Source organism: Falco naumanni, chromosome 5, assembly GCF_017639655.2.
Source record: "Falco naumanni isolate bFalNau1 chromosome 5, bFalNau1.pat, whole genome shotgun sequence".
NCBI classification, from domain to species: Eukaryota; Metazoa; Chordata; class Aves; order Falconiformes; family Falconidae; genus Falco; species Falco naumanni.
Genome location: NC_054058.1, coordinates 91,669,782 through 91,693,415, shown reverse-complemented (window position 1 = coordinate 91,693,415; position 23,634 = coordinate 91,669,782). Strand labels below are relative to the sequence as shown.

General features: G+C 40.6%; 1 protein-coding gene across 2 annotated transcripts in view; it reads left to right on the top strand.

Moving 5' to 3' along the window:
- Nucleotides 1–23,634, top strand: part of ABCD2 (ATP binding cassette subfamily D member 2) — a 49,825-nt gene that overhangs the window by 8,839 nt on the left and 17,352 nt on the right. For both annotated transcript variants that reach the window (XM_040594804.1, XM_040594803.1), the window contains exons 4-6: nucleotides 1,313–1,481; nucleotides 4,626–4,720; nucleotides 6,085–6,230. In XM_040594804.1, coding sequence (XP_040450738.1) covers nucleotides 1,313–1,481; nucleotides 4,626–4,720; nucleotides 6,085–6,230 — 410 coding nt within the window. The remainder of the gene's footprint in view (nucleotides 1–1,312; nucleotides 1,482–4,625; nucleotides 4,721–6,084; nucleotides 6,231–23,634) is intronic.

The window sequence follows — 23,634 nt, the reverse complement described above, 5'->3', positions numbered from 1 at the left end:
TGATGCTGTGCAGAGCACTCAGTCCTGGCACGAGCTCCCACTGAAATTGCTAGAAATACTCCAGTCTGGAGAATGATGTTACAGCTCCTGTGTGCTACCTACTGCCTTAGGTGGTGTTAGCTCAATTTTTCACAGCTGTTGAGGCAATTACCAATGCAGAACAATATACAGCTGATGGATAACATTGATAACTCTTTTCAAACTGAATTTTTTGAGATGTTGTATACTTGTTAACCTCCAGTGGGGTGACGGCCATGTGACTAGAACTAGCACTCACTTCTAAATCTGGCACAAATAGTGAAATTTATAGAGGATTTTATTTTGGAATTATGTATGCTGTAGCAGGTGAAATCAATAATGGGTTCTATGTGTTTAACTACAGCAAGTCAATGATTTTATAATCTTGAACTAATTTTCTTGCTATTCTTATCTTATCTATATAGTATAAAAATTCATCCTTGTAAAACCATCAAATAATACATTTATAAGATGTCCAGGTTTAATTCGTTGCTGCCAGCAGATGGAGGCAGTTCTTTGTGAGTTCTTGGTGGTATCATGAATAGGAAGTTACCATGCCCAGAGATCCTTTGTTCTTGTCTTCACCAGGTGGAAAATGTGACAAAAGGACCCAAGAAAGGAGAAAGCCTTTTGAGAGGCCTTACCCCATCTTAAAAGTGTCCAGTTCTAAGCCAAGAACTTGGATTTAGCTTTGGTACTCTAGCATGCAGTGGACAGAAGAGTAATTTCTTTTTTGTACTGTGTTTTAGATTAGGATGCTCTGATGCTGCCTGTTTTACAGAGAAAGCACACCTTTCCCACAGGAGGTTTTGGGAATGCAGGGAGGTAGACATAAAAGTTATAGATGCCAAATTTTCTCACTTCTGTGGGCCTTTATTTTGCTGGCAAACACAGAGATGTTGTTTTTCTCTGGTGTGATAGGCTCTCTGTTTTCAGATATACTAATAGCTATTCTCTGTTGGGTGAAGGCTCTGCTGATCTGCAGAGAAGAGCAGTCCCTGCAACCTTCTCATTTATTGGAGCTATCATAGCTTACACTGGCTGAAATCTGTCCCCCTCAAACTGTCTCTGTCTGCTGACTTGTAGGAGCTGTGGATGGCATATGGGTTAGCACAGAATCTCAAGGAATGAAAATTGATAGGCGTTGAAAGATGCATTGTTGATCCTTCCAGAACAGTGTTTGAGAAACACTGACTCAGAATAGCCAGGACGATTTTCCATGAATCTTTGGCCAAACACTTAATTTATAGAATTTGTGAAGAATAACTGAAATGAGGCATTTGTCGTTTCTCAGGTTACTGAGCTAGCAGGCTACACTGCCCGTGTCTACAACATGTTTTCAGTCTTTGATGAGGTGAAGAGAGGTATTTACAAAAGAACTGCTGTTATTCAAGGGTCTAAAAACAACAGCAAGAATGAAGATAAAGTGGAATTGCACATCGATGGGCCCTTGGAAATCAAAGGTAATTAATGCATATTTGCATGTATTTCCTGGAGCGGGGGGGAGGCGGCGGTGCAGTGGGAGAGGACGTGAACAGAGGTTTTGTTTCTACAACAGATCAGCCTCCTAGCCTTAATACACCAGAGACCACGTTACCTTCCATTTTAACTTCCTGCTGTTTTGTAACTCTGTGCTTGTGCAGTACTTTTCTAATCCACAAAGTAACTGTTTTCTGTGAAAACTTTCAATGAAAAAGGCATTTCAGCTATATTGTTATTGGTGGTGGTGGTATTATTATTCTTACATGAAGATAGCCAGCTTTCCTGAGACACAATTTTTTTCAGAAAACTGAGACTGTAATATTTTTGTCTTCAAACACCACATTATTTTGTTTGGGTAGGAGGGAAAGACAGATTGGTTCAGTAGTTTTTGATGAAAATACTACTTCGTTTTCAGCGACCAAGAATCAGCCTATGCTTATTTTTTCATAATTTAGTGGAAATTTTCAACTGAAAATGGGCTGACAACTTTGCCCTTCCCCTCGCCTCCCAAATGATCTGATCAATATATACCTTACCTTTCCTATCTTTGTCCTGTGTCCTTCTGGTGCCACTGTCTTTCTGTGTGCACTCTCCCCAAAGCGTTTTCTGTGTACATCTATTTTTTATTGTGCTCCATTATGTGACACCTCTCTCTTCCTATTGCGTCCAGCTTCTCTCCGAGATACTTAAAAGCAGCTTTTACAATGGGCTTTTCCCAATTTTCCCAGTGCACCCCTTCTGCTTTTCCCCTCTGTGGTGTTGAAAAGCCTCATTCCCTCCCTTTGGCTTCTGAAAACTTAAACCTTGGTGGAGCTGAAGGCACCAAAGTGCTCTTTATGAAATAATTTCTTCCAGCAATTTCAACAGTGCTGCCCTTCAGCATAGATTTCTCAAAGGTCCCCTGACAAGGTTCTTCATATCGAACAGTCTGATGCAGTGCGGTGGGTAGCTGTGGAAATAGCTGATGTCTTAATCTTGTCGATCTTGGTAATATTTGGCTGACATTAAAAGAAATGACATTTTGTAACTGTTACATTTTGTCATGTACAAGAGAAAAGGTTTGTAGTTCCTGGATCGACAAAGTCATTTGGGAGCTCTTTTTAGATAACTGTGTTTTAAAAACAAACCCAAATACAGTTCAGATATGCAAGCATGCTCTTCATGCTCTCGTTCCCTTTTCGTCTAGTATACTTATATTCCACTCCTTATTTCTCTGCAATCTTTTCCCAAGATTTGATTCCACTACAGTCACATGTTTCATCCCGCCTGAATTTTCCTCCAAAGTGGTGACTAGCATTTGTTTCTGACTGGTTGTAGGCTCTCAGAGGCAGCTAGCCAAGACCAAGCATTGTGCACAAGGACTTAAGTAGAATTTAGGCCAGATGAATCTAGGCCACAGGCTCCACGCTTTTTATGACAAGTCCCATTGTAATACTGGTTTTTCCTCCTTGATACTTCAGAAATCCCCTGCAGAGTGGATTTGTGTGTGGATAAAAGTGCACGTGCTCACATAACGTATAGGTGTCTGCATTGTTATAAAAGACAAACCATAATTCAGCTTCCCCAAAGGCTCTTTGAACACATACTATTTATTTCCTTTTGAATCATCCAATGTAAGTTCATGTAACTAAGGGATGTCTGTTTTGTGCCTGGCCTTTACTGCTGTCAATAAAAGCATTGTGAAAATATGAAAACTATTAGGATATTTTTAACAGATAATAATATTGCCTTATACATAGTGTGTCTAATAATTCAGAATTTTAAAGTTGAAATAAAATTTTGTACATCTTGTACAAATACTGTCAAATTTTATTTCTGATTACACATAAATATGCTTTAAAAGCATGCTGAAGTTGCAATCAAACACTGTGAAGTTATGAGAATGAAATTTACTTATTACTTGCTTGGCTTACTATTTTTTATCATAGATCTATTTTAACTAGAATTTCTCCACTCTATCCAAGTAATTTTTCATTAACAGCAAAACACTTTCCATTTTCCATAGTCTCATGTTGGACACCACAGAACTGTTTTAAATAGAACTTATTTGGGGTGGGGGTGGGGGGGTGGGGGGGAAAGTGCTTGGACATGGCGCAGAAGTTTTTGCCCAGGTTGTTATAGTTGGGCAAAGTCAGAAGCAATTGAACAAAGAACCTCTTGATGGGAAATGTAAAACTAACCTTAACTGAAGGAAATGCTACCAGATCCTCTTGTAATAAACTCAGCTTTTCCTTAGTTCCGTTTTCCTTTGTTCAGATTAGTCAAAGTTATAAAAATAGCAGCCTTCTAATACAAAGAGAAATCTCTTTACTTTGCATCTTCTCTGTAGAAGTAGTTTCTGTTATTTTTCTAGGAGCCCAGCTGTGCGGGCTGTGTTAGAGAAGCCCATTAACAGGCAACTGAGAAGTTAAGAGTTGCTTTCACTTTTTTACTGTTTCCAGAAGAATTTATTTCAAAGTTCTTGTGTTACAGAGTATCCAAATGTCCGATTGAGACTGTATATTTGAATTTGCCAGAAATCCAAATAGTAAGTGTAGCTACTGGAGCGTAATGTTATATGGGTTTCCACAAATACTTACAAGACACATTTATAGTGTCTGTGGCTTCAAAATTAGATGGAAGCAAGCCATTACATGTTTTCTCCTTTGCTCTCGTTGCTGGCAGAGGCTGAACTGGGCTCTGAGTTTCAGAGCTGGTAGTGAACATAATTCTGTTTTCTAACTGAATCCTCAAGAGCAAGTAAACTGGTGTGCCTGTGGCTAAGGCTGTCCTTGATCTCTTTTGCTGGTTGGTATTGACCACCTATTTAAAACAAAATACAGTAAATACAGGTAGAATGTGAATAAACGTGGCTTTATAGCGCATAATATATTTACGATGCATACTGTGCGTTACATTTATGATCAAATTTAGGATTCATTGCACATTCTTGGCTACTGCTGACAGTGTCTTTCTGACTAGCTAAGATTTATTATCCAGATTTTCCACTAGGGGAACGTGGAGCACATAAAAAGAGTTGTTTGAAATTTACCATCTTATACTTCTCAGTTGTGCACAGAGATTGTCACATATCATTGCTTAATGGAAGGTTTCACAAACTAATTTTTTTTTTTTTTTCTTTCTAGGCAAAGTTATTGATGTTGATCATGGAATTATTTGTGAAAATGTTCCTATTATTACTCCGAATGGCGATGTGGTGGTTTCCAGACTAAACTTCAAAGTAAGATGATATGCAAGAATCTTCTGATTGTTGCCATCACTTTAACATAAACAGCACAGAATTCATGTACCTTATGTTAAGTACTTGGAGGAGCATATGGAAAAAAGGGGAAGTCCAGAAAGGTAGGCATAGTAGCTCAATAGAGGCAGACATGTGTAGTTTGTCCTGCTCAAGGAAAGAGAAGAGAGGATTTCTGGTGAGGTTGCCAGGTGAAAAAATGACCTGAGATTTTCAAAGGTGTATATGGGAGTCTGCATCCATCTTTACCTAATTTCAGTGCAATTGGGATACTTTACTCACGTAGGCTTCTTTAAAAGTCTGAGTTCACAGCAACAGTGAAGACTGAGTATGTAGTTTTGCTTGATCACTACAAAGAGCAGTACTAATAGTTGACAGATAGTTCACAAGTCCACAACCGTGGAGTCTTTACTCAGTAAGAACTTGTATTGTTTTTAAAAGGCTGTTCCAGATACCACTCAGTAGCTGCTCACGATTTTAATGGATGACCTGTGCTAAATTACTCCCATATATATCCTGATCTTATGTTCCAGTGCAGATGTTATTATTTTAAAAAAGAGTTGAAGTTATAAGAACACTAACATGAATAATTCCAGCAGGTCCTTTGATTTAGCTAAAGCAGAGCGTTCCTCTTGCTAGCTCTGTTGGTATAGGTATTAGCAACTAGGAGGACAGGGTCCTAGCTGTGGCAAAACTTGCAATGGCTTCAGTGTAGGAATTTCAGATTTGTAAAATTACAACTTTAAGGTCAAGGAGACAGTTATATTTATTCATTTGGCTCAAGAGACAAAACAGAAAATATAACGGTCAATATATTTATGTAAAGCATAGACAATGACATCGAGATTATGCCTAAATATACACTCATATAAACGCAGGGTAATATTCAAATGAGTGTAACCAAGTGCATCACAGCCAGAATAACACTGGTAATTAAGCAGGAAGGGACAATGTGGAGTAAATTTTCCAAGTAATTTGATAGGACTGCCATAGCTTAAGTTAATGTCACTGATGGTCATAGAACTGCTCTGTATGCTGTTAACACCTTTGGACCCAATCTGCCTTATAATAATTGATACTGGCTGTGGTTTATTGACATTGTGATATGGTCAGTATAGTTTATAGAAATATTCGGACATTATAGAAATTATATTCATTATATCAACCCACATATTGTATCTAATGCCACTGTTTCCAGAATAGTTGCATAAATGTGTGCAGGTAACTAATGAAATGGGTTGATAATTTGATATAAATGCTCACATATCTCCCTCTAGGGGGTCTTAGACTGTCTGGTGCCACATACACTGCATAGTAACATCTTGGTATTTTCATTGCTGTTGTAGGTCCAGGAGGGGATGAATCTTTTAATCACTGGACCCAATGGCTGTGGAAAGAGTTCCCTTTTCAGAATTTTAAGTGGTTTGTGGCCTGTGTATGAAGGAGTTCTCTACAAACCCCCTCCACAGCACATGTTTTATATACCACAAAGGTATGTGTTTTGCTCAAGGTGATACCTTTTTTCTGGTTACCTGAATTTTGACTCTGCTTTTGTCATTGTCAATCTGTGATATGTATAGCCGAGTTAAAAGGTGGTAAGCACAGCCTCAGGTGCATGGAGAATGCTTAAAAAAAAAAAAAAAAATTCCCTTCTTGTTGGTGATGTAAATCTTCAGTCATTGGAAAGGACTTACATATACTTGTGATGAGGCCTGTGCTCCCTGATGGGTGAAGTCTTGGATGATTTGGATCATGGGAACAGACTAGAATCGGAAAGAAATTTGAAATAGACCTAATAGATCTTAATTCTGATTTCACTTTAAAACAAAAGATCAAAACAAGTGAGTGGTTCGGTTCCTAAATGTTGAGTTGTTTAAAATAATTTTCAGAACATCAACTTCTACACTACTGAGACCAGAATCCAATCCCATATTAACTGCAAATTGCCTTTTTAATAATATGTGCTCATTTCACTAAGGGAAACATGGCTTTCTCTTGCTTTTTTTGTATTCTGACTTGCTGTTGGACTCTCAGAACATAATGTAAGGCAATTGATTCTGGAATATCTCCTTAGAGACTTCTAGCTAGGTTGTTTTGCAAAAGCAAAATCAAACACTGAGAATCTTTGATTGCTTTCTGTAGTTCATTTCTTCCCATGGGCAAAAGAAGTATTCATGGTACAGTTTGTAGTCTTGTTTAAAAAGTACAAGCTATTACTGATAAGTAGATTTTCCTTGCTGCAGGTGAAGGTAATGAAAACATTTATCTATCATTTTTTTCAAATATACATAATTTATTGCTAGCCATTGTCATTTTTCTGAGCCACTTGAGGGTTTCATTCAGGAATTTGGAGCAAAATGTTTTATTATAATGTTTTTCAGAACAATATTTCAGAATTCCCATTGTGCAGGGCATTCTTAAAATCAGTTTTATTCTTAGGCAGAACAAAAGCTATTCTGAGTTACTTTTTTCTTGCCGAAAATCTTGAGTTTCAGCCTCTCTTCTGTATGATCCCAGGCCCTTCTCAGGTCAACATCTGAGGCTGGCTTGCCTACAGCCCTTCCTTTTTACTTGTGTCCTTTTTTTTTCCATGCGAGGAGACAGTCTCACATTGCGTTCAGGCAAATTTGCCGGGGTACTGGTTGAGAGGGTTGAATCATATCTGATAAGTTTTCGTTTCTGTAAAAACGGTTCCTTGTTAGCTGTTTCCCCTAACTTTGCAGTGCTAGAGGAGTTTGTCCAGCAGACCTCTTCTTTGGAACATTTCAAAACTTCTGGTCAGAAACTGAGATTCAGTCAGCATCTTTGCAGCCCTTTGTGACCAAAGCCATGTAGGGATTGGCATATTGTCTTTGCAGTGTACCCTGAAGGTATCATTTGTATGCAGCCCATCTTAATAGCATCCTCAGGAGAAAGGGTGTTGCTGTGATGTCTTCGGGACATCTAAGAGACATTGCTATGGCTTGGCTCGCTGTGAGCTCTGCACTTGTGGAGGGTTTTTTAGGCAGTACTGAGGTATTTCCCTCCCAAGGGACAGAGCAGTGTCTGGGTAGATGGGACAATGAGTGACACAGAGGGCTCTTCTTCAAAAGTACTGCACCTCTACTGTGGCTGAAGATTTAAGAATTAATTTGGGGGAAAGTTCAGCTGTGTCAGTATGGGTTCTGTAGGCTCAGAAGTGTCGCCTGTCACTAGTAAGTGTCTTGTGTTTGGGAAGGGGCTGTGAGACTGAATCTTGTAGTGATTTGTGGATGAGTGTGGCTGAAGGTGTTGATATAGGACAGCAGTCAATCAGATTTGTTTGTTAGGATCTTTGAGGATCCTGAGTTGCTTTTTTGCCCAGTATATTTGTTATTTGGGCTTACAGAGTCTTAAGAATTACTTGAAGGAGATTCAGTTTTAAGTTGAAGTTTATATATTTCTGGACCAGATTTGCAACAGATCTGCTGGATTTTTAGAGCTTTTGTGTGGATTGCCTTCTATGGTCCAGGCATTTATTTTTTTTTCTGCCTGTATTCCATTTCTGAGTGTTTTAACAGTTCATTTATTTATGGCCTAAATAAATTACACATTCAGTTGGGTGGGGTTTTTTTCTGTCTCTGGGTCTAGAAAACATTTAGAATTTGTGTTGTGGTTTGTAAGTTGTTCTGAAGTTCAAAAATTAAAGCAGCTTGTTTTGGAAGATGCTGCTGGTGCAGCCATTTTGCTTATTAACCCTGTGCAAATTGCTACTTGGTCAGGATTACGTTCTATTTGTTTATCTTTTTTTAGACATAAATATGCAGACTGGGATAGTGCCGAACCTACGTTTTATCATGTATATATTTCAGCATAACTTTAGGTAAAATGTATGTTCCAGACTGAGAGGATCTGGAAGGACAGTATCACCTGGATTCAATCTACCTTACTCTTTTGTTTGGTGGGTAGGTGAAAACTGTGGTATAGCAGAAGGCTCTTGAATTGGTGGGTGTCCGTCAGAGCAGCGAGTTAGAATGACATCACTGTGTTGAAGTGTATACATTATGTCTCTGGTCCAAGAATATGGGTGATGGCTCTCCATGAGTGGATGCAGTTACCATTGAGCCTGGTAAGAGCTTACTCCTGTGTGCCTGTGGCTGAATTTAATTCTGCATCAGCCTCCTGAATCAAATGTGGGAACCTCATCTGCACACAGCGAATGGTAGAGAATACAGTCAGTACTAAGTAGTGAAATACTCCACAGTAAATAGGAGCTCACTGAAAAGATTATTTTTTCATCTCTGTTTGTAATGTTCCAGTGTAGTATGCCAGAAATGTGTGGGAAATCATGTGCTTTTGCTGAGTTCAAAAGCTACACACAAAAGTATAATTTATTAAAAAGTGAATTATCTCATTGTATACACCAAATTTCATCAGCGCTGCAAATGTTTTCTAGTTAGCTTTAATTAGCAGTATGTAGGTTTTAAAACAGCCTTGAGAGACCCTATCTTTTTGTCTTTTTAGATTGCTTGTGGTCATCATATTGCTTTTTTTAGATGTTACTGTGAATCATTGTGAGATTTTTTTTTTTTTTCTTCTTCTCCCCTTATATAAGGTCAGGCCATGCAGAATTTGCCCTTAATCAGTCATGGTTCTAGTGGATGCTGATGGGACGAACTGCCCTTTTGGGGGGCAGGGAGAGAGAAGCCCAGGAATTTCTTTGAGTGGGGCTCTGCCACTGTCTCTGACAAGCCTGTTAAAGAGGGTGGTGGGCAGGAAAGAGGGAGGCTTTAAGAGGTTTTAAGCAGTCCAGCATCATATTGGTGCCAGAAACAGCTTGTTTTCAAAGATAGATAAGTGCTAGCAACTGGTCACAGCTCAACAAGTTGTCACATCTCGTTGGAGCATCCATAACAGGCAGAGTGTGTGCTCTTAGATGTTCTACGTCTCTATCCCTCTTTTGCAAAGTAAAATTCATTTGTGTTAACAACCTCTTTGCATTCCTCTTTTAATTAACTGGTCAAGAAGGTAGCATGAATGAAAAAATGAATGCTTGTGGGTCTCTAGTTGATAAGGAATTGTGATTCAAACCAGAATTCAGAAAAATCATTTTAAGTAATAAATAATTAAAAAAAATATGTAGTGGGTAGCATGAGTACCAATGCTACAGATATGACCATACGATGTATATGTAGCACTGAAGGAACTGAAGCAGCAGTCAATCTTTTTCATAGTATATCAGCACCACATCCGAAGGTAGTCTGATTTCTCCAGACTGTGTCCTGTTCCTACTCTGTTGGTCTTAAACATGGAAGGAGACTCCACCTCTGTGGAATTAGTGAGCTGTAGCATACAATTCCTCCTAACATTTACTCCAGCTCTTCTTGCTTTCCAATTAAAAATTTCAGCTTTTTCAGTTGTAAGGAAACAGATTCTGCACGTTGGCTCTCATTTTCTTAGTTCTCCCTCATTTGATTCAAATGCCAGCAGAATTGCACACCTACATACTTGCAGGTTACCTTGACAACAGCATAGGAATATTTCTCAATGTTTCTGCACCATAAAGCTGCAGTAAAGTTGTAATTACCACTGGGTTACTGATATAAATCATTAATAATTTTCTGCCAGCTGTGTCTTATTGTCTTATTTGCATGGAGGGATGTCTCACACAGTCTGTGTTGGTTCTGTAACCTTCTATCACGACTCTTCAGTCTTCCTAGCACAGCACATATCTAAAATGTCCATCAGCATTTTCTCTGTCTTTCTTGAGGACTGATTCACATTTGTAGAGCTCAGAGTAATTCTTAATCCATTGTACTCTTTTCTCCTCATCCATTATTACTGATTTTTTCTCTCCAGATTGCTTCTACTGTTAATGTGGGTATTTTCATGAGAAGGGTGTGTGTCTCCAGCAGTAATCATAGTTTCTCTGTAATTCTGTGCACCATTCTAGTAGAAAACCAACCCTGACCGCTTTCTCCGTGGTCACAGTGATGGTTCAATTCTGTATTCGCTCTCTTTCTACTGGTCATTCAAACAGATTTCTAATATTTCTTTCCTTCAACACCAGGCTTGTCAGATGCTAATATGGAGGCAACCAAAGATATACTAGTACTAAATGTTGTTTGTTCTTCATAATTTAAGATTTATGTACCTATATCTTGTTGCCTTCTTATTAATGTTAGGACAGTACGGAACGTAATGGTTCAAAGGTTTATCTGGCCCTCCTAAGCTGTTTGGTTTTGCATGTCTGCTCTGTTTCGGGTATTTTATCTGGGGTTCCTTTACAAGTCTTCTTCTGTCTGGTGTTTTTCCTTCTGCATTCTAAAAATATCCTTGGCTACTAAACAAAGTTGCATCAGCTGCAAAGATATATTTCTTCTCCTTGGCTCTGTTGAGTAATCCAAATGTCTGATGTGATTTGCTTCAGGTAGTCCAAGGATATTCATCATGTGGATGAAACCAAGCAAGGATATTTCACTTCTAAGAGATATAAATAATGAAATTATGAAAGTAATTTTTACATTATAAGCACATGAACTTTGAAGATTGTTATCTTAAGCGTGAAGATAGTTAGTAGTGGCCACTGTCATTAAAATGAGGTTGTTTCCTAAGACAAATCTTGATTGCCTAAACAATTTGATCTTACAAAAACTGTTGTGTTCACTTTCAGATACCCTATATTACATATGAAAGTATGTGCCTATGTAGTATGTATGGTTCTTCTGTGTTAGACTACTTCCTCATTAGTATGTGGTCTGTTAAGAGAAGTAGCCCAAATGACGTGCTTGCAAATACGCCTGTGTTAGTTCTGTTGCCTCATCTCATTTAGATGGCTCAGATGTCTCTATGCTATGTTGTATTTTGCACATCCTTATTTCTTGTCGGGTCATACTGCTCTTTCTTTAACTATGATCCTTTTAGTTGGGTCAGCTGGAGTTAAGCTGTACTCTGCACATGCCAACAGTGCACTAGCAGTTAATTGCCCTTCAGCATTTTGCTGATAGTGCCCCACCACATTGACGTGTTCCTTCAGGACTTTGCCATCCGTTCATGTCACGCTATATAGATATCTGCTTCCCTGCACACTGCATCTACCTGTTATTGTTATCAAGTTCATAGTGCTCCTTTTAAATATGTTTATTTGTAAAGTTCGCCACATATCAGACAGGTGAGAAGAAGGTCTGTGTTTAGATAACGTTAACACAAAACATAACATACTTCAGTTATGCATACTGTTTTCATAAAGGTTTGCTTTAAAAATCAGCTGCTACTTTATATCTTCCCTTTTTCAAATTGATCAATTCAAGACAGGTTAACTCAGTATTTTGCTGTTGATTAAAAAGTGTGGCCTTGCATCTGAGAGGGCTGTTAAGCTGTCCCCTCAGCCAGGGCATAGCTTTTACGATTTCGGCTTACTGGGACTTGTATAGAAACGCTTGCACTTCTCACTGATAGAAGGAAGTCCTGTCTTGTCTCACCGAGAACAGAAAAGTTCTTGTCTTGCTGCCCTGTGGGTTAGCTGAAGCTTTGCCTGCCAAGATCACTGGGAGACCTCTCCATTTCTACTGAAGGCTCGCTTAAAGCTGTAAAGTTTGAAGGTTTTTAATTAGGTCTATGTGCTAACTGATCCCAGGTAATGACAGTACCTCTTGGCAGCACATTGTGAACAAGATTCACCTACAGAGGTGGAAAATGGCTTTATGGATTAGCTGCTACTCCCTCTCAAGCCATGCAAGGTGTTTGCCTTACTGGCCAGATGCAAGAGTCAGCTAATTAAAGCACAGCTCACAAGTCTTTCCTGTTATTAGGCAAAGTGTTGCAGAAATCCCAGACTGAAGGCTTTAGTCAGCTTGCTGCATTGGGCTTTAGTTTAGATTTAAAATGTATTTACATAAATCCAACACTAATCTTAAAGGCTACAGCTGAAGTGATGATTGTGAAAGACTTCAGCATGCTTTGAGGTTTTGGACCCTCAGTCCCTTCAAACTGGGGGTATGTCTGGAGCAAGCTGTGGCTGTGGAGGACATATGTGGGTGAGGGATTGAGATGTGTTGTACTATACTCAACTTTTACTCCATATGGCGACAAGTGCATTTCCTACTGGGCAGTAGTCTGAAGCACAGAAGCCAGTACCACGCTTGATACAAATGAAGACCCTTGTTGACAAGTTTGAATCGCCAGGGAAGTCCAGGCTTAATTTGGTTTAGAGATTCCAGTATTGTCTCTTTACCTGCTGGTGGTCTTTTCGGTTGAAGCAGGTTCTATCACTACCAACTTCTGTATAGATAGAGAGACTTCGTTCTCCAGACTCATGGAGTTGTCTCACTTAAAGCACAATGTGGTCTTTTAACGTGGTGTGAGCCAAGTCCCTTTTATTTGTGATGTGTACAAGAAATTGGTCATTCAGAGAAGTAAGATCCACTCAGTAGCTCACTGCATTTCTACCAAGCGACAGATACACAGAAGTATAATGTAAAGTGCTGCCAGCTGCATGTCTGATTAAATACCGTGACCTGTATGCAACTAAAAGGTGAAATCCATTCTTGTAATCAAAGCAGTATTCCTCCTATTTTGCGTATTGCTTCAGTACTAAGCACGTATATCCTGTTTTGGCTCCAGCACAAAAATGGGTGTCACTAATAAGTAGAACTTCCTCCATTTACATTTTTTTGAAATGTTTTCCTCAATGTTTCAAAAGAGCTAAATTTTTGTCTGCGAGGACGCCCAGTTGCAGGAATATTTCTACTAGGATCTCTGGCAATCAGCTGCTCTGTGTTGCATAATGTGTTTTGAAGACCATGTTCTTGCCAGCGTGAGCTTGCAATGCCTCCACCCCCCACCTGCTGCTTCTTATAGAATTTTGAATATCCAGTGTCCATTCAGCACCAATAATTCCATGTTGCCTGTACCACCTTTCCAGACATCCATGTATGTGCCAGACTGTTTATGGAGCTTCATTTAAAAGCTGGGAAAAGTAAGCTTTGAAAATTCTAAGTACATAGTCAGGTTAAGCTTGACAAACATTTTATGAATATGAAGTCACTAGACACTATAAGAACGGGGTATGTGGCTGGTATTTATAGGATCCATCCAGCAAAGCAACTGACAATCTATTTAATCTGTGCTAGGTTCATTTTGCTGAAACAAACAGTCCACTTACCTTAAAATTTAGTTTTGATAGCAGTGCCAGGGGAACAAGTTCACCTAGAGGTTAACTGAGATTGCTGTGTAACGAATGGTATGGACAAACTTGCATGTTAGGGAGTAATCTGGTGGTTGCATTTACATGACTTCGTTTCTGCAGAGAAGTGTAATTAGCAGTTATCTCCACCTTAATGCCCTATGTTGCAGCTGTGCAACATAGAATCTTTGACAGATGAACAGAATGACAAATGTTTACTATTTCATTAATGTTTTACCTAGGACTCTCAAAAAGCATGCTTCAAATGCCTTATGCATATCAAATTATGAGAAGCAACTTGGCTATGTAACGCTGGGAAGCACTGAAGAAAATAAACTGCAAAACCTGCCTGGCTTGATATGAAAAGACTGAAAGGATGCCACCGTTTGTGAGGATAGGACAGCTGAAAGCTCTAATAACAACTGTGTAGTCTTCCCTGGGAATAAGTCCTTAAGTCCTTTCTCCTCCTTCTTATGACAGTTTTCAATCAGGAACTGTCATTACAGTGCCCTATGCTTTTAAATACCCAGACAGCAGGCACAGCCAATACCTCCCTCTTGAAGGGAAGGTGGTAGTCCTTTCCCATGCACTACAGGCCCTGCCTTTTGCCTGCCTCGGTGTCCTGAGCTCCAGAACTTTGTCCCAGCTCCAAGGTGAACTGGACCTTCAGTCCTCTGCCAGCCTCCCCATGGTCTGCTCGCTCGGACACATTTCTTGGGGTATAGTCCTGTGTTTGCCTGCCTGCAGGCTGAGGATCTCGCCCCGTGTCCCTTCTCCAACTCACTGTGCTTTCCAAGGTAAATGTAAGCATTGTTCGGCACGGTGGTTCTGTTCTGCATTTCTTGGAGACAATGCAGTATTCACTAGTAACTACCCATCTTGCAGAGAGATGAGCATTAGCCATTTTTTACACAAGCGTTCAACTCCCAACCCCAACAAATTAAAGCCGTAAACCATCAACTCATACGCCAAAGGCAGAATTCGTCCATGTTCAGTTAGGCAGCTAGAAGTTAGACATTCTTGTGTGAGCTTCATACTGAGCAAACTGTCTACCTCCGGAGGGTGATTCGCTGTTGCAATGCAACAGGTGTTCATTGGTGATGCCAGTAAGAAAGGTCTTCAAACTCTCTAATGAATTAATTAAAAATCCTTTTATTAGAGATAAGGAATAAGTTGATAGCATAAAGAATCAGGAAATCACAGAATGGTTGAGTTTGGAAGAGACCTCTGGAGGTCATGTGGTCCAGCCCCTGTGCTCAAGCAGCGCCACTTAGAGCTGTTTACCCAGGACCATGTCCAGACAGTTTTTTAGTATCTCCGAGGGACTGAGACTCCACAGCCTCTCTGGGCAACTTATTCCAGTGCTTGATCACCCTCACAGTGAAAAGTTGTTTCCTGATGCTTAGATAGCTTCTCCTAGTTTAATTTGTGCCCACTGGCTCTGGTCCTGTCACTGGGCACTACTGAAGAGAGCTTGGCTCCACTTTCTTTGCACCTTCCCTTCAGGTATTTATATACATAAGATCCCCTGGAGCCTTCTCTTCTCTAGGCTGAACAGTCCCAGCTCTCTCAGCCTTTCCTCGTGAGATGCTCCGTCTCTTCATCATCTTTGTGGCACTTAACATCCCATCCAGTGCTAGGAACCCAGCATTGCACAGCATCAGGTGGACCTCTAGTCACAGCATGGCCTGCTGCACTTGGTCCCATCCATGCTAAGGTTCACTGGCATTATGGTCTTTAGCACTCTGATAGGATTTTCTTAGAAGTAAACAATGCCATTTATAATTTCTGCTGTCAAACAAAAGGAAGTTAGCATGAGAACACACTGCTTCACTTCAAGATAAAGCAGGCGGTGTAATTGCTGGTGCCAAGTGGGAGTTGTTTGCAGGCGCCTCTGTTATGATTAGCTGGCAAAATTTGTCCTGCAGCCAAGCGACAGCTACAGCACAGCACAAGCCTGAAGGCCAAGTTAAAGGTACAGCACAGCCCAACGTAGTGCAGCCAAGTGTAGCACAGGCCTGTGCCCACGCAGCTCAGCCGTTCTGAGGATCGCTAACTCCTCAATACACAGTAGTCTTCCAGTTCAGGTCACTGCAGCTGGTCGTCCTGTGTCCTAGGACAAATAGTTAAGGCATGAGACCTACTGGAGGTACTATTTCACTAGAGGACTCCATTGGCTACAAAGAGAGCCTGGGGTGACTAACTCAGACTTGGACGAGTAACTTGTAGCTGAGATGACTCTCTCCTGCAAATCCTGCTCTGTAGTCCCCAGAACACTGAATTTCTAGTTCTTTGTTCTGTTGTGGTAGCATGTAGCAGGTAGGTTTTTTCTGCAGTTCAGCATGCATGCACTAGCCTGGCTTAGATGGGAGCGTGTCTTTCCCAAGAGGGAAGACTTTTCCAGGCTTGTTTATCTGCCTAACGTTTTGCATTAATTATACCCGATCAATTTTAGTTTCTGCTAGAGATTAGTACAGCTCCCTTGTGGCCACTTCAGGTACCTATAATGCTTATAAAATGGCTATAATAATGTTCCATGTATCCATATACATAGTGCATCTCTGTTTTCTGCACTGTCACGTTTGTCCTGTGTAATGCAGCGTTGCACAGAGGATTAGAGAGGGAGGTCAGTGCAATGTGTGACCTCTGACCTGTTGGCAGGGTATTTCACCAGAGACACACGATTGCTCTAGTATTGCTTGCATATTCATATCCCAGTGCATGGAAAAGATGATGCCGTGGACAGCTAAGCATTGTAGAAACCCAGACCAAAAGCAGCCTCTGCTCTAGAGGCTTCACTGTCTATACATACTCTTCTCTGTGAAGTAAGGTCTCACTTCCTATCTGCAAAATCGTGAATAAATTGGGATTGTTCTAAAAGAGGGAAACTGCCTTGCGTATTGCGGTACACTGCTGTGATAAAAATCAGAAATACTCTTAGGCTGGGGTATGCCTAGTGGGACTGGCCGGCTAGACTCTTGTCCAGAACACCTCATTGTTCTCTCTTCGATTCATTGATCCTCATGATCATCCATCCAAATAATCCTTTTATTATCAGGACTGCCAGAGGTATGAAAAGACTGGGCCTGCAAAAACTGGATGTTTAAGAGAAGGAGAGTATTTTTCCTTCATTTTTCTGGCTGGTTGATTTGATTCATTGCAGGAGGTATAATTATGTCAGATTGCATTAGCTGCGTGTATTTTGGAGAAATTGTCTGGGGTTTGTTTTTAATTTTATATATGCGTTCTTGTGTTCTTTCTGTTGTCTCTGCCTGTCACAAGGTACAAATAGACTGAACTGTATAATTTTGTGAATTGTTCACCTTAAACTTTTGTGCCATCTGACCAGTTCTGGTTATATTGTAAATGATCTTGGTAATGGTGAATAAGTAAATCATGAGATGAGATGATACCTGAGTATGAATAGCACTTTAAATTATAGGTTTCTTTTACCTTCCTGGTTGTTATTTCCTCCCAGATTATTTGCTTGCAGTTATGCATAGCTTCTTTGCAGAGAAAGCCACAGAGTGATTAGTATGGGGGTTTTTCAGCCTTTGATATCAGATTGTAATTATATGCATTGAGAATTCAGCCTTTCATACTGTGCATTTCATTTCCTCTCAACTATGTTAATGGCTATAAGCTAATTACATTGCACTCTGGTAACTGATCTATCTGAAATATTTAGAGGATGTTCATGGCTAGTTCTGTATGAGTGGAGAGTAGAGTTCAGTGTAGGGTATTTTAAAGAGAGATCAATTATTTATATCTTCAGAAGGTTGCTGAAACTTTAGCTGGCCCTAAAATCCCTTGAACTAGATACAGTGCAATAAACTGAGCCTGTTGCTTTTTTAACATTTTGCTAAATATAATATTATTTATTATTTTTTAACATTTTGGTGATACCACCTTCTTTGTAAGAGTAGTGGATACAACAGTACTTAAAAAAAACTTAATTCACATTCATTCAAGACATTTTATTTTCTCAAAGTTGTAGTGGTGGTGCCATCAGTAGTTTATTTTATTAATGTCACCGAAGAACTGTTAGGAATCCAGATCAGTTTACTTAGCGGAGGTTGGCATTTCTTGAGCATCACTGTTGATGAAGCTTTGCTGCTTTTGGTAACTGTAGGGTGTTTACTATTAACCTAAATCAGGAGCACGGCAAGAGCTGGAGTGCTTCTGACGTGATTCCAGCCGAGTTATTGCAGTACCTAAAAAATGGGATCGAGGCACCGGCAACATGATGGAAAATTCTAAATATAGGTGCATTCCCTAGGTAGTCAGGCAGAGGTTTAGGGCTGTTGGAAAAGTAGCCAAAAAAATTGTCTAGTAGGTAAAGGGAGCCACCTAGAGTTAATCCACAGCAATCTCTAATTACAAATGTGTGTCTGAACTCCTGCCTTTTACTGAAGTTTAGGTGCCAAACTGAGAGCTAAACATTAAACTGCTTTATCTCTACCAAGCCCTCTCCTGAGAGCTGGGACCTAAATAAGTTTAGAACCCCCTTTAATATGTTTTTACGGTCCTACTGAAGGATTAGGATAGTTACTGCATTTTATATTAAAAAGAACATTGGGGGAAAAAGGAGTAACATAAATAATATAAGGCACAAGGACTGGTACTAATGTCTCACCCCTTCCAATTGCAGACTTGATTGGTATAGTATATAATTAAGCTCTTGCCAATAGCTGTCTCTTCAGACATGATTCCTGCCTCTTAGCAGCAGTTTCCTTGCTTCAGTGGGAAGATTAGAAGGTGCCCTCCCTTTGCCTCCTCTTTAACCTGGACGCTAGCCTAGAAAAATAGGAATCTAATGCCCTGCAAGCTGAGAACATAGCCTGAACGCAGCTCTTGGAAGAGATTTGCTAACCATTAGCTTGACATACAGCCCCTCATCTTGCATCTCTAGTAGCTGCAGTGTTTTTTGCTGGACTTAAAACTGTTGCTTTCATACTCCATGCTGTACTGGACCTCTTAGGGAATTAGACAGCATTTCGGCACAGCTGTAGGTGTGAGCTGTACCTTTGGCTTTCTGGACTGGAGATTCCTCAGTGCAAGCACTGACTCCTTATAATCTGCCAAGTTTCCTAGGAAGGTACCTCCATGGCTGGAGCTTGGGCTTCAGTATCATCTTCTTAAATAGAGGTGCCTAAATTTGGAATACATTTTGGTTTAGATGTCAAAGCAAGCACTCTGAATTGCAGTCTGAAGCTGTCCCAGTCTCCTTTGAAAATTCAATCTGCAATTTATCTGAAAAGGAGAATCCCAGATGTAGTGTTCCCCTTTCTCCCATTTGGGTATGTTAGAGAGGCATCTTGTCAGCCAGAAACAGAAACTTAAAAAGCGGGTCAGCCAAGAGTTTATAGTTGCATTACACATAATTTTCCCACATAACTTTGTGTATCTCTGAAAGTAATAGTGCAATAATAACTGCAAACACACTTGGACAGCAAATGGCAAGTCAGGTCCTGACTGCTCATTCAGGGGTATGCAGATGGGTTCCAGAATCATAAGCCACATGTTTTTAGACTACACCTTCCATGGAGGAAGTGTGAATCACAGCCTGTGGCAAGGAAGGTAAGGTGGGCTTCAGACTGTATCTGGAAGCAGTTCCTTGGGCACTTATATTGGGCTAATATCCCTTAAAATCTGATGCCAGCCACTTAAGTTATATTTTTGGTTCCTTTCTTATTCCAGGGTGCTTATAATTACAACTCTGACCATTCATATTGCTTTATAGGCTCTTGAAGTGCATATCGATTAGTTGCTGTCATTCTTTAAAATGATAGTATGGATCTCAGAACAGGTTATCAGTTCTGTCAGCAGTTTATTTTGCATGAAGCATGAAAACACCTTTGAATACATTCAGGAAGTATTTGTAAACGTTTCAAGTGGGTATGGCTTGTTCCAATTTTGGAACAGAAATTTCTTGACATCTAAGCAAGTCATCTTCCTTAACTTGCTACCCAAAAGAGTGAAGCCCTTTGCTCTTCAAGACATCAGAGAAGTGCTAGATGTTAGTACTACATGGCTGCAGTGTGCAGTGTTAATCCACAATCTCTTTGACTTGGCATTACACATCTCTTTTTATGCCTAACAGCTCCAGCATTTAAGTCCTCTGTTTGGAGAGAAACATGACTGGTATGTACTCCAATATGTCTTGTAGCATGTGCCCCCTTCTCCCTCCCCAAAGGTAACCTCAATATCATTGGCAACACTTGCCCTTCCTCCCCATACGATTTCTCTAATATTTTGCCAACATTGTACACAATGTCTTGTGTCGATGGGGCACTGGGGAATTGTCCATACCACAGACTTCAGATTACAGCATGTCTTTGTGCCACCTTTCTTTAAAGCCTGCACTGCAAGGGGGAAGCCATAAGCCTTAGGGATGATGGCTTCTTACTAGCGAAATGAAACCATCAAACTGCTGGAAAAAAGGTCAGTTTATGAGAACTGAAAGTGTCTCTTCCAGTAGATGCCTTGAAATTCCAGGAAACCAGGCAAGAATCAGTAAGTTTTCTTACCTTTCTGGAGGTTTGATACCAAAGCTTTAAACAAGCATTACTGAGCATCCTGTCTCTCAAAAATAGTGTAGGAATCTTTTTTCAGAGAGCAGAGAAAGAAAGAAAGAAAGAAAGAAAACTAACAATTGCAGAGGTATTACTGCCAAAGATATGACCGCTGCACGGCAGAGGAGTTGCTTTCAGAGTCTGTAAGAGTGCTTTCTTTGAGACTGGAACACAGACACTCTGGCTGAAAGGAAAAACTCCATCAGAAATCAATTAAATTCAATTAAACTCAGGTGCTGCTTCAGGACAATTAGATTGGTTTTGTTTGAACTGCTAAAAATGTAATGAAAACAGTATTTTGACAAGGAGCTTACTGGCAAAGTGAAATTTCATGGTTGCTCTATCCAATTACTCATACTTCTTACTACTTAATGTCTAGCTATCACACACATGTAACCTCAATTACAGTAACATCTGATGTTTAACAGATTTTAGTGTTTGACTTTGTGGCACCCATGGCAGATAAGGAGGTTATTGCCTTCAAGTTATGGATAGAGAAATCTGGCTTATGATCAGACTATCTGAATGATCAGAATGATCAGACTATGAGTTAGATGAGATCTCATCTAACTTTAGCACTTTAGAAGTTAGTTATCTAAGTTACTTGTCTGGGCTTTGTCCCCCACTGAGGGAGAAGACATCCCCAGGAGCCGATCCATCGCCATCCTAAAATAAATGGGACCAAACAACCACAGAGGTGCCTCTCTTTGTTGTCAAGAGGTGGAGCCTCAAAGGAGACATCTTATACCAAGCAAGATGAAGTGTCCCCTCGGGGACATGGGTGGCTCCCAATAGGATGGGAGAAGCGGAATGTGCTCTCCCACCTCCCAGGACAGACCCATAGCCATAAGCCGTCCTTCGTCTCTACTATTTAGTCAGTAATTGACAGGGTTTGCTATTCCACTGCAGGCTGGGCTTTTCTTTAATTTTTACAAACTAGGTGGGGAGAGGCATGCTTGGTAATACTGATGGGTTTAGATGGGAGGCCACAAGGAAAATCCAGTTGTACCAGGAAGCGATGCTGGTGACTCAATAAACAGCGTGGCAACAAAATCCTGGCATGGTGCTTTTGAGTGCTGCCTTCCCGATTGTGCTGCAGGCTAAATCTCAGAGCTGCTAGTCGTTACAGGATCATACTTTATGAAAGTAAGGTATTAAACCCCAGACAAAATACACGTCCTCCTTGCCCTTATCTGCAGCCTCACCTAAATTACACAGTCTTATGCACAACCTGATTCAAACTTTTCTGAGCCCAGGTGGAGTTGCTGTCTTCTGTCCCAGAGATGGCGGTAGCCTGGAGCGAGTGAGGTGATTTCTGCATATGCAAGAAGTAAAGCCATTTGGAATTTTAGATGGAGAGTACAATGGAAATGTAGTAGATCATTACTTAAAGATGTTACATAATGTTTAGGGCTGAGATTTTGCAATATCCCCATTAATATAAATGGTTCGCTGCACTTGACGCTAGTGTTCATGCAGCAGCCCAGAATGGCACTCTTCCCACCATGAGCACAAAGCAGAACAATGAGTAAAAAGCAGAACAATGAGCAAAGAGGAGCAGCAGTGCTTGTGTTTGACTTGCAGTTCTGGTTTTGCTCCATCTGGGTGCCTGCCCGCAGCAAGGAGCTGACCAAATATTTGCGAGCAGTTCGAATCCCCTGCCCTTCCCATCCTCGCTCAGCTGCTGGTGGTGAAAGTAGTTTAACTACAGGCAGGTACAGACACTTCACCATGGATGTCTGCAGCACTAAAACCAATGCAGCCGATGCCAGCTCGAATGTGACTTCCAGTCCATGTTGCAGCTTTAGTTCTATAATTCTACGTCTGTTGCATTATGAGTTCCTTAGATTACTCTGTGGTGTATTTTCGGGACTCTCAGAATAATAATGGTAGATCCACCCTTTCTGCAGAGACACCTCCAAGGGAAGGGAAGAAATCTGCTAAGGCATTATACATCTCTGTCAGGGAAAGCCTCTGCATGGCTAAGACCGTCCCACCATGCAGGTCCAGAACTCTTCAGGGAAGAAAACTGACCCCTCGCCAACACGCCGTGAATTAGTTGGAAGTAGTCCTCAGTGGCAAGAGCAAGCTGCCTGGAAGCTTCCTTGTTCCTGGCCCAATTTTAACTGCTCCTCTTTGTCATCATCCCCTGGCAACAGAGCTTTAAGGGAGTTAGTGTAACTCTTGGCACAAAAAGCAGAACAGAGTCCGGAGCCTGACTGTTCTTTAGGTCTGACCTTCCCTTCCAAACTCAAAATCTCCCAGATCATTGTCAGGGTGTTTCCAGCTTGCAAGAGCTATCAGCAGTGTCTGTGAGACATGATGGATATTTGTCCTTCACAAGAAATCCTTAGAACAAGAGCAGCAAAAGAGATGGTCAAATAGGTGTGTCTTAGATTGCCTTTGCTATCCTAGCCTGACTGGCCCGGTATCTTTTAGAGAACCGTAAAACTGTTCTTTGAGCTGACTTTGTTTAGAGACTAGGAGGATTTTGGGGGCCTGGGCTGTACCAGAGTCTGGGAACAACTCATGACATTGAGGAGACTGTCCATAGCCGTTCCAGGGACACAGCCATGACTGAGGACTATGGCTCCAAAGTGGAGACAGCTTGTTTCAGTAAGAAGGATGGTATTACCTGATCTGGGAACATCGTGATCCAGAAGCTGCTTCACATACAGCTCAGCCTTGTGCTTTGCAAAGGGAGGCTGGTGCTGGAGGGTTTAAGCTGATCAGCTTCTCTAATGTATGCTTTTTTTACAATTCAGAAGTGCTAAACTGGCTTCTAGAACCAGCTAAGTTATGCCCAGTCTCAGTTCTGCAGTCCAGAAGAGTAGAGTGCAAAGCAGGCTTTTGGTGCTCTCCTGCCTGACTTGCATGTCTCCTGCTGCACCACGGAAGTCTTTTCCAGTTTGAGCCATGGTTTTGTTACAATTTACTTTTCACATGTGAGTGTGTAATTTGATTTCTAAACTTCTAAGTGCACCAAACCTTGAATAAAGCATAGAGTTTCCCTGATTCCAAGTGAAAGCATTCAGAATAGTCTGTGAAGTGGATGTTTATTCTGCCTGATCTTTCATTTTGTTTTCATGCTAATACTACCCCTGTTGCTACCCTGTAATCAGCTGTTACAGAAACTACCCAATGTCTCTAGGGTAAGTTTAAAAAAAAACAAAACAAAC